The sequence below is a fragment of the Zootermopsis nevadensis genome, unplaced genomic scaffold (genome assembly GCF_977971745.1).
Source record: "Zootermopsis nevadensis isolate Lab colony 2312 unplaced genomic scaffold, Znev_1.0 Znev_ptg000061l, whole genome shotgun sequence".
NCBI classification, from domain to species: domain Eukaryota; kingdom Metazoa; phylum Arthropoda; class Insecta; order Blattodea; family Termopsidae; genus Zootermopsis; species Zootermopsis nevadensis.
The window spans coordinates 118,323-131,928 of record NW_028259192.1 but is presented as its reverse complement, the minus strand read 5'-3'; the positions used below and the strand labels follow the sequence as shown (position 1 = coordinate 131,928).

Here is a 13,606-nt window from a genome sequence, read left to right as displayed (position 1 = left end):
GTGAAATGTTGGTATCTGCTTCAAATCCAGAACACATTTTGCTTCTAATTACGTAGGAATAACTCGCTCCTTCTTGACAAGCTGATAGTCGCTCAGGTAATAAAGGACTTCCCAGCCTTTAATGTTTAAAATCGTACGCTGTACGTGTTTACAGTTCTAAATCAGTGATATTCTGCCACAAAATCACACGACAGAACGTCTAATTTTTATCAGTCGTGAAAATCTAAACCTTCATTTGTTCCCGATTGCCTTTGTCTGAGAGCGGCGACAATTCCGATGGACGAATATTTGAAATGTCCGAGTAATTACGTATTAGAATGTGCAAGTTTTGTTATAAAAGTAATTTTACTCAGTATCGAACCCGTGAATAATATAATTCATAATGAAATTTTGTTGTAATGAGCAGTTTATACGTTTTTCTTTTCTAAAGAGCTTAGCTCTGAGGCAGACTTTTTTGTAACCTGACTCTTCAGTCGGAGTCCGTGCATGGAGCGTTGTAGGTTAGGAACTTCGCACACTTCCAGTGGCGTATTTCTTCATTTCTGGGCATAACGCAAACCAAAGATGACAAATGCCAGCTTCGAAATCACATACAATCCTTAAAAGATCTGATCCGTCTCTTATTATTCTATGGCATTACAGCATCGAACAAAATTGATGGATGGATGAATCACGAATGGTGAGAAGATAAGGGTTCGTGAGGTTGAGGTCTATTTTAAGGCACCATCCTGTCATTCATTCGTGGAAATTGGTATAAACGACGGAAACCTTCAACTTAGTCTTGCTGAAATTTCTACCAACTGCCTTGTAAATAAAAGCCTGGAGCTTCAATGCTAGAGCTTTCGATCCAAAACTCTGCAGTGCATAAACATTTCTGCCCCATTCAAGAAACTGGACATTTTTACAATATTAAGAGAGAAGAGACACTCATTTAAGACCCCTTGGAAGACCTATACATAAATAGAAGGATTTTGTGACTGCAAAAGAATCCTTTTAATCCGAGTCCAGAGGCTTGTTGGTTGCGTCACAGTCAACCTGTAGTTCAGGAAGTGCCACTGGCGAACTTTGACCTGTGACGTAAGCTTTGCAGTTGCCGAGTTAGGCTGCGAGTCCGATGTGTCAACAAGGAAGGCGGTGGAATTCAACGAGCGATGATTTTTCTCCTGCCTTAGAGGCCGTTGCGTGCTTTTGTAATGGATGAGGGTGACGGGAGTCGAACCCTAGTCCACTTTCGCTCCCTCGTGGGTACGACACTCAAAGGGGCCGTGTCTGAAGTGCACTCATTAAACAATTTAAATCGAACGAAGTCCTACATCGTGTGGCCTAGTTCTTTTCGTCAAACCGCGAGATAACAATTATCAGTCTTTTGCGTCCGCTGTGTCGAAGGTCATCCATCAGATGCGTGCTCTAAGCAGCGAAGGCAATAAACAAGTTTTTCTCGATGTAAACAACTTCGTCGAAAATTAAGCTCTTCTTTTGAAGATTCCGGTGTGACAATGCAGTGGCTTCTGTGTGTCCAGGGAAATGAGAGACCGAGATTCATTTCTCTGTGCCAGTGACCGAGTCGGTGTGTGAGGTTATTGTAACCAGCCATGACAAGACGCAGATTCCTCGTTTTGACTGACCGCTGCAATCAGAAGTGGCAGGCGTGAGTTTCTGCCGAAATGCATTAGCCGCTCTTGTGTTCGGAAAGTGATAACATTTAACAATTGGTCATCATCCGTACGTATTGTGATGTGAAAATATCCTCTTAGCTTGTAGAGAAAGAGTGGAGTGAAATAGTTGTTAACTAAAAACTATTTTCAAACTATTTTTGGCCATTGTTGTGGCCGGGTTACGTTGTATCGCGCCTCTGCAGAGAGGAAGTGGTTTGCCATTGTTGCCAGTTGCGATAAGTGCGATTTCATTTCAAATGGTGAGACATAGAAACTCTAAGAAACAGAATGAATCTTGATAAACGCTTGTTGATTATATGTAATGTGAGGTTAAGTCTTGGCGATAAGTCTCTTAAAGCATCAGATAATCTTTCAAATCATGGAGCATCAGCCCTCCATGAAACTAGTTGCTCTCGTCTCTCTCTCAAGTGTTTGACAACTTTTCCAAAAATTCAAAGTTGTTTCTTCATAGATTGTTGTGTTTCGTGTGTCAAGCACGTGCCTGTAGTAAACAGACAGCACGAATTTTGCCGGCAATAAGACTGAAATGTTTATTTTCTTTCATTTCCATTGTTATATTCATGACCTAACCTAAAAAAAAATGTGCATTATTTCGGAGCCAGTCGCTTTCATTCTTTATTACTTTACGACAGGTTCCTGAAGAGCGTCCGAGGCTTCATCAGCTATGACCGAACCATGGATATTATCATAGAGGTGGAGGGTAGGTGGAAAGTAAATCGTATGCTGCTATGACCAACCAAAAGATGGCCGTTTGTTATTCTCATAAGAAAGGCAGTCTGGAAACACCTTCAGAGACAGGCTGTTTCGACTTCCTTTTTGCACTCTGAATGTAATATTGTTTTATCAGTGTGTAATAAACATGTTGGAACTTGCACACAATCACAACTGTTTTGCATATTATGTGAATATATTACGACATTTAACTAAAACACGTGCCATTAATTTCAAACCTCGGACATTCCAAGCAGCCAAAGACAGATGATGCCAGTTCTCCTTCAGTTCTTTCTATCTGAAAAAAAAAGTCTGCACATGAAACTGTTTCATTAATTTTACAAGCGTTTGTACGCGATGGTTCATCAGTTATAATCAAAACGAAGACTACGTATTTAGGAAGTTCGTAACACCAAAAGCCTCAGACATAAAAGGGGCGCAGTGCATAGCTCATTTGTTTTCGTAGCTTTTGCAAAACAAGTTGACTAACGCTAGAGCTGCGTATTCTTCAGGAAACAGTGCGTCACTGACTCTGTTCTATGGCAAATTAGTTGTAGCAAGCAAGGATAAAAAGATGGCTGCTGTCTTCTTGGCTGTAGCGCCGTGTAGTCCGGTTAGTTCACTTATCACCCTGACGATAGAGGCAGCAAGGACCTCTGAAACGTTGGTAAATTTCTACCGGACTACACGGAGCTGCGACCCGCAAGACATCCATCTTCGAATTCACCGCCCCGAAAAATTCAAATCCTACTTAATACTAATGATTGGTTTTGCCTCCTTTGGGAACATAGACAAAACATGAATGCCTTTGTGACCATTATTTCTGAAAATTTTTTACATCATGAATATCTATTTGAAGACTATATATATACTAGAACTGTAATTAGGCCCTCACATGAAGCAAAAGTCTATTTTTTCATATAGGCTAAATTACAGACTGATTTTGAAACTAACAATTTCAGTTCATTCACAGCACATTTATTAAATGCATGTAATCAGGGAACCAAATCTAGGTTGCACTGCTCGGTTCTGTGTGGTTGAGGAACAGACATTACATTTTTATATATGATTTAATTGTACTAAAAGCAGTACAAACTGCGCACTTGTCCGGCTTATCTACGCAATTCATTTTCCCGCGCACGCTCACAGATTTTCTCTGTGGTCACCGTGGCAGTCTCCAAGGCGATTTTGCTCATGTTGTCTCTGCTTTTTTGCTTGTGGCAGAAGCATGACTTTGTTGTATTGAGTTCTGCTAGTGAAAATATTGGACGAATGTTATAACGTTGGCTGTTAAAATAATCTCAGTAATGACTTCTAACACAAATGAAGGTGAATTAATCATTCAGTCACCTGAAATAACTTCAACAGTGCCTACGCATTTATACATGAGACGTTTAAATTATTTTCACGTTTACCAACGCCCGTCACTTGAACCTGTCCCCTGGAATCCTAACCAAGAAAATACTCATTCAAGAATCGTTCCTGACTTCTTACCCACCTCATTAAACGCAGTACGCAATGGTAAAGTAGCTACCTGTGTAAAGGATTTTGTGAGTGATAGTTATTATCTAATATTATTCTGGCACGGGTAATTCCATTTATTAATGAAACTGCCGGGGACCAGCAATGTGGATCCCGCCATAATAGGTCAACTATTGACAAGATCTTTTTCATTCGACAAATATTAGAGAAAAAGTGAGAGTATAGTGGGACAGTAAACCAACTATTTGAGGACTTTAGGAAGGCATATGACGCAGAAGAGAGGTACTGTATGGCATTTTGATTGAGTTTTGGAATACCGTGGAAACTTGTTAGGTTAGTTAAGATGTGTGTGGATGATGGGGTATCTCCTAGAGTTCGTATAGGTAACCTTCTGTCGTATCCGTTTCCAGTGCACAATGGCCTAAATCAGAGGGATTTTTTCTCCATTGCTTTTTAATTTTTCTCTAGTTCATGTCATTAGGAAGGTCAGAGGGAATCTCTTACTTTTGAAGGAAGAACGTAGATTACAAGTATATTTGTACCTAGGAGGATATTATATACAGTTATTAATCGTATTACAAACCAAGTCACTGAATGCAGTCATTCATTTTATTGTGAAGGTATGTAGTTACAGTGTAGACCACGTGCTCAGATGCATATTCGCATCACATAGATCTCTGTCCATTTACAGGTGACTTGAGTTGTGTAATTAAGTTCTTCAGTTTTCCCCTGCTAATCATCATTCCACCATTGCTCCATATTTATCTCTCACTGTCCCATGAGGTGTGTGATAGCCTCGATCAACCACCACATTATCATACCCTTGGTCCTATGTCCAGGGCTTCATGTGTGATCTGGCACTTGGCTGTGCATGAAGTGAAGTTCAGTTCAGTTCAGTTTTAGTTCCAGTATAAAATAGATGTTTGAAGTAGGATGTGCCTTATTCCACCACAATTTGGTTTGCAGTAAGAGGTTATGAGTTTAGGTTAGTGTAAGTGTAGTTTAAGTATCTAATGATATAATTGCTGTTAAGTTCATGATTGTCATACGATAAGGGAATTTATACTATACCTTTATTACAGTCCATAAATTCACTATAAGTTGTACATATCGGAGCATTGCATTACTGTACGATTCTCACTATGCTGCTTCATATGAAATTAAACACATCTGTGTAAGATTGTATGGAATGGCCCTGTCAGAAGTACATCAACTTTAATATAAATGTAGTGAATTTGAGATCCTCATAAATGTACAGTTTCTGTCAAAACATTGGAACTACCTGTTCTGATATTTGTAATTTTCCTGCTTCTTGCAGGGCCTGATGCAGGGGTTAGAGCCCCCCCCGTGCAAGTGGCAGTTCATGGTGAAGACAACACATACAGAGCGTTTATCATTTTAGGTTCCATATTTATCACCTCATTGGCAGTTTTGTTTTTTGTCTTCATGCAGTTCCCAGAAATTGAACCGTAAGTTCATTGGTTTAATAAAGTAAGTGGCAACTTTAATGCGACGCATCATGTGGCAACAGACTTTATGTGATGCGCTGAATGAGATGTGAAAATGACTGCGAATTGCGGAGAATCGCTGGCCTATTTCTTAAAAGCCGAAGAAAATTGGAGAAACCTTAGTCGGAACAGCTGGCACCTTGATTGAATACTTTGCATTAAGTCTGAAGTTGTTTGTTTCATGTGGGCTTTTCCCCCAGGAATTAAAGAGAAGAATTTTTGCTACAAAACAGCTTCTGAAGATGCCAGGGTTACTTATTTTATAGTGTCTGAGATTTAGTATCTTACTTAACAGGTTAGTTCAGTATTGTGGACTGCATGGGTTTTGGAAGTACATGGTTCAGTTCTTGTGACTGGAATTTAAAAGATTTTCTCAGTTCCTGAAGGCAAATGTTGGGATTATACTTTAAAATAGGGCATGACTTCTTCCTCTTACCAGACATCTTCCCATCTTGTTCAGTACTTAGTACTAATGCTCTTAAATGTGGTATCGTTGAAGTTGCATTTTGCCTGGTCTGCAGGGGTGAGAAAAATGCAGAGTGATGTGTGTTTGGTAAATGCTGTTCTAGAGGGGCGCTTATATTTCTTATTGATTCTAGACATGAAATGCAGCAAGTCAAGTTTCCTTGGGACATAGAAGATTACAAACAACTTGGCAGGGTCTTGGACCGCTATAAAGACAGATACTTCTTTGAGGTCATGTTGGCTGTTGCTGTGACATATATATTGTATCCTTTTCCAAATTCTTTGAAAGAGACTTCAGACTATCAAAATAGTGTGTTGTATGATACTGTTAGATCCTGCTAGCACAGTACAGCTACCAGTTGAACGAACATGTACCTTTGTTTCCCAGGGCTTTTATTTCCAGTTGCACTACCAGAATGATGCCAGTTTTTCTATGTCTCTTTACTCAGTCTTGACTGTAATTTGTTTCTACAAGATGATCATATATTCTGCATTCATAGGAGTAAAATCTATTTATGAGCTTCAAGAAAGTCTATGATTCATTTAGGAAAGAAGTATTATACAACATTTACATGGAATTCAGTTTAACACCGAATCTTATTCGGCTAATTTAAATGTATTTAAATTAAACCTATATAAAGTCCATGTAGGTAAAATGTTTGAACTTTGCTTTTGAATGCGCCATCAGGAAGGTACAATATAACAAATGCAGGCTGGAACTGAATGGGGCACATCAGCTTCTGGTCTGTGCTGATGATGATGACTTATTGGGCGAAAATACAGATGTCACAGAAACACACAAGCTCTCTTGGGTGGTAGCAAAGAAGTAAATGCAGGTGGTATATGTACATGTGTTGTCATTGGACGGCAGGGAAAAATAGTTGTGTAAAGGATGCTAATAAATCCTTTTGAAATGTGGCAAAGTTAAAATATTTGGGAATGCTGTTGACAAATCAGAATTACATTCATGAGGAAATCCATACCAGACTAAATTCAGGGAATGCTTACTACATGTAGTGCCAAAACTTTTGGCTTCTCATCTGGTATGTAAAAATGTAAAGATTAAAATACAGCATACAAAACTATCATTTGATCTGTTGTTTTCATGAGTGTGAAACCTGGTCTCTTACATTATGCGAAGATTTGGACCTAAGATGGGTGAAGTAACAGGAGGCTGGATGTGTGTGCAGGGAGGCAGGCAGGTTGCTGTGAGATTATGAATTTCAGGCCCCACTGTGGTTCAGCCAAAGTCTTCTTTTCCAGCTTCATTCTCGCTGCTGTCTTAGCATTGAGTCTTTCCTCCTCAGAAATGGATTTCCTCACCTTTTCTGGATGGCTAAAGTTAGGAATGCTCAAACGCAGGGATTCTCAACTCACAGACCACATGCAGCCCACTGTTCTGGTTTATTTGCATATTTTTGTAATTTTATGTGACTGTATGGTGAAAAATGTTACCTGAAATTAGAAAAGATGTTTTGTTATTGTCTTCATTATTGGCAGTAACTGTCACTGTGACCATCTGTTTAGCTTAATGAAGAACATCAAGTCAAAGTGGGATCTGTTTTGCCGATGACCAACTGGAGGGATGCACGTACATCACAGTAGACAGTAAAATTGATATTGAAAGATTACCCAGGTGAAGAAAAGTGTTAAGTAATGTGATGTGAGCCTGTTTACAATATAAAGATGACTGTCCTCTGGGTTGTTGTTATGTGTAGTCTGGTAGAAGTTTACCAGTGTTTCAGAAGTCCTTGCCACCTCCATCATCAGAGCTGAAATGTTGACGAACTTCTGCCGTACTACACAGCACTACAACCCAGAAGATAGAGGGCCTCTGAAATTTTGATCCTCAAATCCTGTTTGCGGTAGTAGGCATATTAATAATTCTGTGACATTTCAATAAATAGCCCTAGTGTGAAACCTTGTGGCCCATGAGTCATTAACAGGGTGAATGCAGCACAGTGACTGGAAAAGGTTAAGAACCAACAGGAGATCTTTACTTCACACATTGACAAGCATCACAGTTCCCATACACATCATTTATGCACTGAAGTTAACACTGCACATTAAAGATTTTAAGCACAACCTGTATTCATCCTATTTGTCACAGCTGTCATTCATTCTTGCTTAATGTGAACGGTTATGCGTTTTGAGTGTCCTGAATTTTTATGTCAAGAGCCCAGAGACCATACCCTGTTATCACACATTGTCTTTACTGTAACTGTTAGTTCCTTAACTGTCATGTTCAGTTTGCAGACGTTTGCCATTCCTGGATCAATATCATTGTCAATCCTCTCTGGTTTTCTCTTCCCATTCCCACTAGCACTTATATTAGTGTGCTTCTGCTCTGCAACGGGAGCCTCGTTGTGCTATGTGCTGTCCTACTTTCTTGGGCGACGCCTTGTCTACAAATATTTTCCTGAGAGAGCTTCTCAGTGGTCCTGTACAGTAAGTAAACTAACAGACATGTTAGTACATAAAAATGAAATATTTAAGCAATTACCAGGATATCCCACAGTTTCATACTACATGCATTTGCTTTAATCCGTTAACTTTTCCACAATGTATGGTTGGAAGATTTTGTTTATGTTGGGACTTGGCATCTGCATTCTTTAATGGTATAATTTGCAGTGAAATGAAATGTGGTAATGTTAATATTTTTGTGTTAACACTTTCATGAAGTCTTTCATTATACTGTAGTTTTCTGCAGCTGAAATTACCAGTTAGTTGGACACAGGAAGACCAACTGTTAGACAGCTTCCGATCCGTGTCTTATGTTCGTGTGTTTTGTGATACTGTATGAATCTCTGTGTCATGAGTCACGGTCTTATGCATAGTAGAACAGAGAAGCTGATTATTTTCATCAATTTCCCCCTAAATTGTGGCCTACCCTACTTCAGAGTAGAGTCTCAGAGTGCTGGCCTTCTATGACGTCTTGAAAGAATATTTTTAGACACACATTGACATTCCAGTTTGGCTGATGCTGTTCTCGATGATTTACTTGGGTTTTACGGCATTACCACTTTGAAGGCTGCCATGTTTCCTTGGGTATGGACCTTTGGAGTGTGAGGCCTTTCTTGCTTCAACATTGAACCATGCTCTTTCAACTGCATCTTGAGTCTATATATTGTTTGTTTAACATTTGCTCACTCTGTGCCAAAATTCATAGAAAAGTCTTTGTGTCACAGTAACACTCTTTGTTTCTGCAAAAAATAATGCAGCTTTTATTTTCTGAGTCTGCTGTCTTAAAAATATATTTGCTGCTACTGCACATTCTTTTGCTGCCAGCTACCGTAGTTCTCATGAGCTACTGCATTTGCTGCCAAAGCTTGAAATTTGTTTTTAAAGTTCACGATAAATGGGCAAACATTTTGTGCGCCACCCTGTGAAACACATGAATTAGAGTGAATGGAGAAGTTGCATGAGGAGTGATAGAATTATATGAATGGTGCTTAAACAGGGAAAGCCTGTTTTAAGTTGCTGTACTGTCCTAGCATTTGTCTCGAAGGAAATCAGGCTGAGTTTGAAGTGGATACTATCAAAATGTGAAACATCTTTGCTTCTTAAATCAATTATTGTGCTACTGCTTCTGTAAAATTTATTCAGAAGTATTTCTTTTCCATGTCTTTACTAGTTTAGAGCCTTCAATAAGCAAGAGATTTTATTTCTTATTTACAGGTGAATAGACATCGAGGTAACTTAATTAATTACCTCTTATTTCTGCGTATGACACCTTTCTTACCCAACTGGTTCATCAACATCGCATCTCCCATAATTGGTGTACCACTCTTTACATTCTGGATTGGCACATTTGTTGGTAAGTTGATAAGCATGTTAATCAAGCTGTGTGTATATTAAAAGTTACAAGTTACATTTCCAACCATTGGCAGTCATTCTTTATAAGGCCTACAAATTTTGGATAATCAAAATAAACATTTAATGTTGCCTACTGGGATGGTGGAAGCAGCAGTCACCTGTGAAACATCAGTCAATTTATACGAGACTACGCAGCACAGCATCCCAGAAGATATCCATATTTGTACTTGCCAGTGTAAGAACCTGTATCATTTATTCTTATTCCCATGACCCATAGTGTTGACCACTTGCACAGCTGCTAGTGTGAACAGTTCCATAAGAGACAGGGCGCAACAGAATATTTGCACTTAGGTTGTTGAGAGGAATTACTTCTAGAATAAAGTGGAAGCTAAAACTTCCCCCTTACACATGAAGGCCCTTGGGGGAAGCAGAGGAGGTATAGCTCCTACTCATTCTTGACCTCGGAGCCAATCTGGCTAGAAAAAAAAGCCTTTACTCTTGCCAGGAATCGAGCCTGGTCATCCAGTCCAAGTCAATCACCAAACTGACTCAGCTGCCCGGCTCCATTACTTCTAGAACATTTGTTTTAAATCCAGTTCCTTATCACGTAAATGAAAAAGAATTAGGAATAAGAGAATGGCATGCATCCCTGTGAATGTAAACTTGCTGCACAAACACTTGTATAGTGAGGTGTAATATGTGAGTTTAGTTTAATACCAACATGCTATAGAAACCCATCATTTGTTATTACAGTTCATATTTTCTAAAATTTACTTTCCTTGTCTGTGTGCAGCAAACTTTTCTGTCAGATTCAGACTTGAGGATGTTTCCTTATAAATAATAAAGCCAAAATGATCTTTCATCAGGCATTGCACTGCTGAAGCCAACACAATTCTGTGCACTGTTTTTGTATTCAGGAAAGATATAATACTTGAAAAACTGAAGGGTTTCAAATACACTTCTTAGGGAGATGAAATGTTGAAGCACCTGCAGTTCATAGATGCCGATGCCATGTGTATGTCGCAGCGTACTCTCATTTTTTCTCTAGTATCTGATGAATGCAGAAGATCTGGTCAATTGTTGATCTGTTACGTCTGAACGCACACTGATGATCCCCAATAATTTCATTCGCATATGGAGTTAATCTCGCCACGAGAATGTTTGATTGTACTCACTGCCATAAAAACCTCTTATATTACTTAAGGTACATGCGATCATAGAGCCAGTTCGAAATGAAATGATATTTTGTTATTTTAACCATTAACAGTAAGTTATACAGAATGAACCTTAGCAGCAGCAATGCATGTCACAGGTGACAGATGACAGCATGGATGTTAGTTGACCAACAACAGTTGAGTCCTGTAAATATCTTTTATGTAACTTAACTTTTATTCTTTCTTATGAAAAAATAGTAATTTGTCAGCTGGTAGCATTTAATTAAGTTTAAGGTACGAGACTGGACACAGTTCTTGTGAAAAATACAGTGAAAGATAATAAAAGACAAGTGCATTGAAGTCTGACAAACACTGAAGTGAAGAATAAGAAGACTCACTAACTAACTCACTCCCTAGTAGCAGAACTCACAGCCCACCTCCCTAAGATCCATCTAGATATCCTTCAATCTTCTTCTTGGTCTGCCCAGTGGTCGTTTTCCAGAAGGATTTCCCACCAAAATTCTGTATGCACCTCTTGCCTCGCCACAAGTGTGCTACATGTGGAGCCCATCAGAGCCCTCTAGATTTCACTATCCTCACTATGCTTGGTGACCTTGACAATTCACGCAGCTCCTTGTTATGCAGTATTCTAAGTTCCCCACTTATTTCATCCCTCCGAAGTCCAAATATCCTCCTGAGCACCTTGTTTTTATACACTTGTAATCTACGTTATTCCTTCAAGGAAAGAGACCATGTTTCACAGCCATACAAGACAACAGGCAAAATTACTGTTTTGTGTATTCTTACCTTGAGTGTTTTGGATAGCAAACGAGATGATAACAGTTTTTGAACAGAATAAAAACAAGTGTTCACTGAATGTACTCTACTCTTAATTTCATTGTGGATCTCATTTCTCAGGCTAGCAGCTGACAAATTACTTATTACTGCTCTAACAGATGTAGTTCCAGGGGCCATGTGATTGTGTTATATATTTGCTTGTAATAATTTATTTAAGGCAAGCAGTCTGGAGTCAGTAGACTGTTGGTGAACATTGGCTGTTGCTCTTGTGAATGTAGAATTCAGTCATAAGTTGTGAGCACAAACATTTATAGTGTTCTGTCTTTACAACTCTCCCCTTAACCCTTTTCTGTTGTGTGTTGACATATAATCAAAAAATTTTTTTTTGTGTGTGTTACTTTGTTTATCTGTCATGTGTCACTGCTGGCCACTGCAAAATGTGGCAACTACTGAATGCTTAATCAGGCATGTGTTGCCATCTGGAACAGATAATTAAAACTCCTTGGAAGAAAGAACATGATAATTATTATGGAACATTATAAAGATTGGGTAGTTCTCATTATGATGTCAGATTTTATTGGCTGAGAAGATGAAAGTAATACATTTGTGATGAAGATGGAGATGATGAGAGTGCTGTGGTGAATGAAGAAGTGGATAACGGCAGTGAAGCTGAGAGTGATTTGAGAAACTGAAAACATAACAAAACCTTGCACATTCTCACAGTCAAGGTATTTAATTCCTCTACATGTCCTGGCTGCAAAAAATTCTGATGTTGTTATGACTGTAAAGGGTTGAAAAGAAAGATGAGAAATCTTCTCAGAAATAAAAAAGGAATCGTACTGCGTACACTATTAAGAAATTTACACTGAAGAGTTAGACATATGGAAACGTTTATGTAATGTGTTTAATATTTGGCTTTTCATGTCCAACAGGTGTAGCCCCACCATCATTTGTTGCAATCCAGGCTGGACAAACATTGTACAAACTATCAGCTCCAGGTGATGCATGGTCTTGGACTTCGGTCGTCGTTCTTGCTGTTTTTGCCGTGCTTTCATTGGTTCCAGTAATGTTTCAAAAGCGGCTGAAGGAAGCAGTCGAGTAGTCTTCAACATAATAGTTACAATTTTTTATTTGTAATGTTAATAAAGTAAATAATACTGAGCTGGGAAAGTCAGTTAGGTATTGTATTGGCAGCCTAAAAGGATGTGTTGCAGTTTTCATAAAGCTTGTTGTATCCACATGAATGCATTTATTTTGAACACGTCTCTATTTATTAATATTGCTAAGTCAGTCTTTCTCAGATTTTGCTTTCCAGAAACATCATTTCAGAATTAAGTGGCTCACCTCACAGATCTTCCATCCTTCAAAATGTGGCACGTCTCATCTTAGGTACCTTTGTGATATGACAAGAGGAAGTGATTAACTTGTCTGCAGATAGCCATTAACAGAGTTTCTTATCATGTATGTTGGCTGAGTGCAGTGCATGTCTCTGGCAAGCGCAATCAGGGTTTGGCAATGATTGCTTAGTACAGGAACTGTAGTGCAGGGCCAGTGTAAAATATGTGACTGCTATGCACACTATTATATATCTAAATGTGTTATAATGTGCCTGTAAATTAATGAAGTGGATTTCATGTTTGGACATTATGGTGAATGAGTACTTCAGAGAGGTCTTGAACATAACATCACATGGGCATGTTTCAAGTTTAATGTTACACATTTAATATTATCTCCAGTTTTCCTTCTGATGTATATGATTATAAAGAAGTGTCTTAATAGTTACTCTGCCTAAGAAACTGAAGGTTGGAACAGTCATGAATAATATCCTCCTTACAAGGAACTTCAGTATTAGATATCAACATGCTATTACACATTGAATGTACTTTTTTTTATTAATGTGAGAATCTCAGCATCTTGCAGATGGAGAATATTACTTCTTGTTTCCAGTATTGAATTAACAAGGTGGTGCTGTGAAGTGAGGTGGTCACCCTGCGTT

At 38.7% G+C, this 13,606-nt stretch overlaps 1 protein-coding gene across 7 annotated transcripts; it reads left to right on the top strand.

The window, feature by feature from the left end:
• Positions 1-108: 108 nt before the first annotated feature.
• Positions 109-12,850, top strand: stas (Transmembrane protein stas). 7 transcript variants are annotated; one of them, XM_087340374.1, is made up of 7 exons: positions 109-1,648; positions 2,309-2,376; positions 5,188-5,338; positions 5,977-6,105; positions 8,092-8,290; positions 9,521-9,659; positions 12,543-12,850. In XM_087340374.1, the coding sequence occupies exons 1-7, from the start codon at positions 1,593-1,595 to the stop codon at positions 12,710-12,712; spliced, it is 912 nt and encodes a 303-aa protein (XP_087196500.1). In that variant the 5' UTR covers positions 109-1,592; the 3' UTR covers positions 12,713-12,850. The 7 variants fall into 7 exon arrangements, with proteins under 7 accessions (XP_087196500.1, XP_021924432.1, XP_087196502.1 ...); XM_022068740.2 differs by having other exon boundaries at positions 109-1,722; XM_087340376.1 differs by lacking the exon at positions 109-1,648 and adding an exon at positions 1,741-1,915.
• Positions 12,851-13,606: the final 756 nt, after the last annotated feature.

Excerpts from the sequence above, each read along its gene's own strand:
- stas (XM_022068739.2), top strand. The coding sequence starts at position 3,695 with ATGACTTCTAACACAAATGAAGGTGAATTAATCATTCAGTCACCTGAA. Across the intron at positions 5,339-5,976 it reads CAGTTCCCAGAAATTGAACC|ACATGAAATGCAGCAAGTCA; the intron begins GTAAGTTCATTG and ends TATTGATTCTAG. Across the intron at positions 8,291-9,520 it reads CTTCTCAGTGGTCCTGTACA|GTGAATAGACATCGAGGTAA; the intron begins GTAAGTAAACTA and ends TCTTATTTACAG.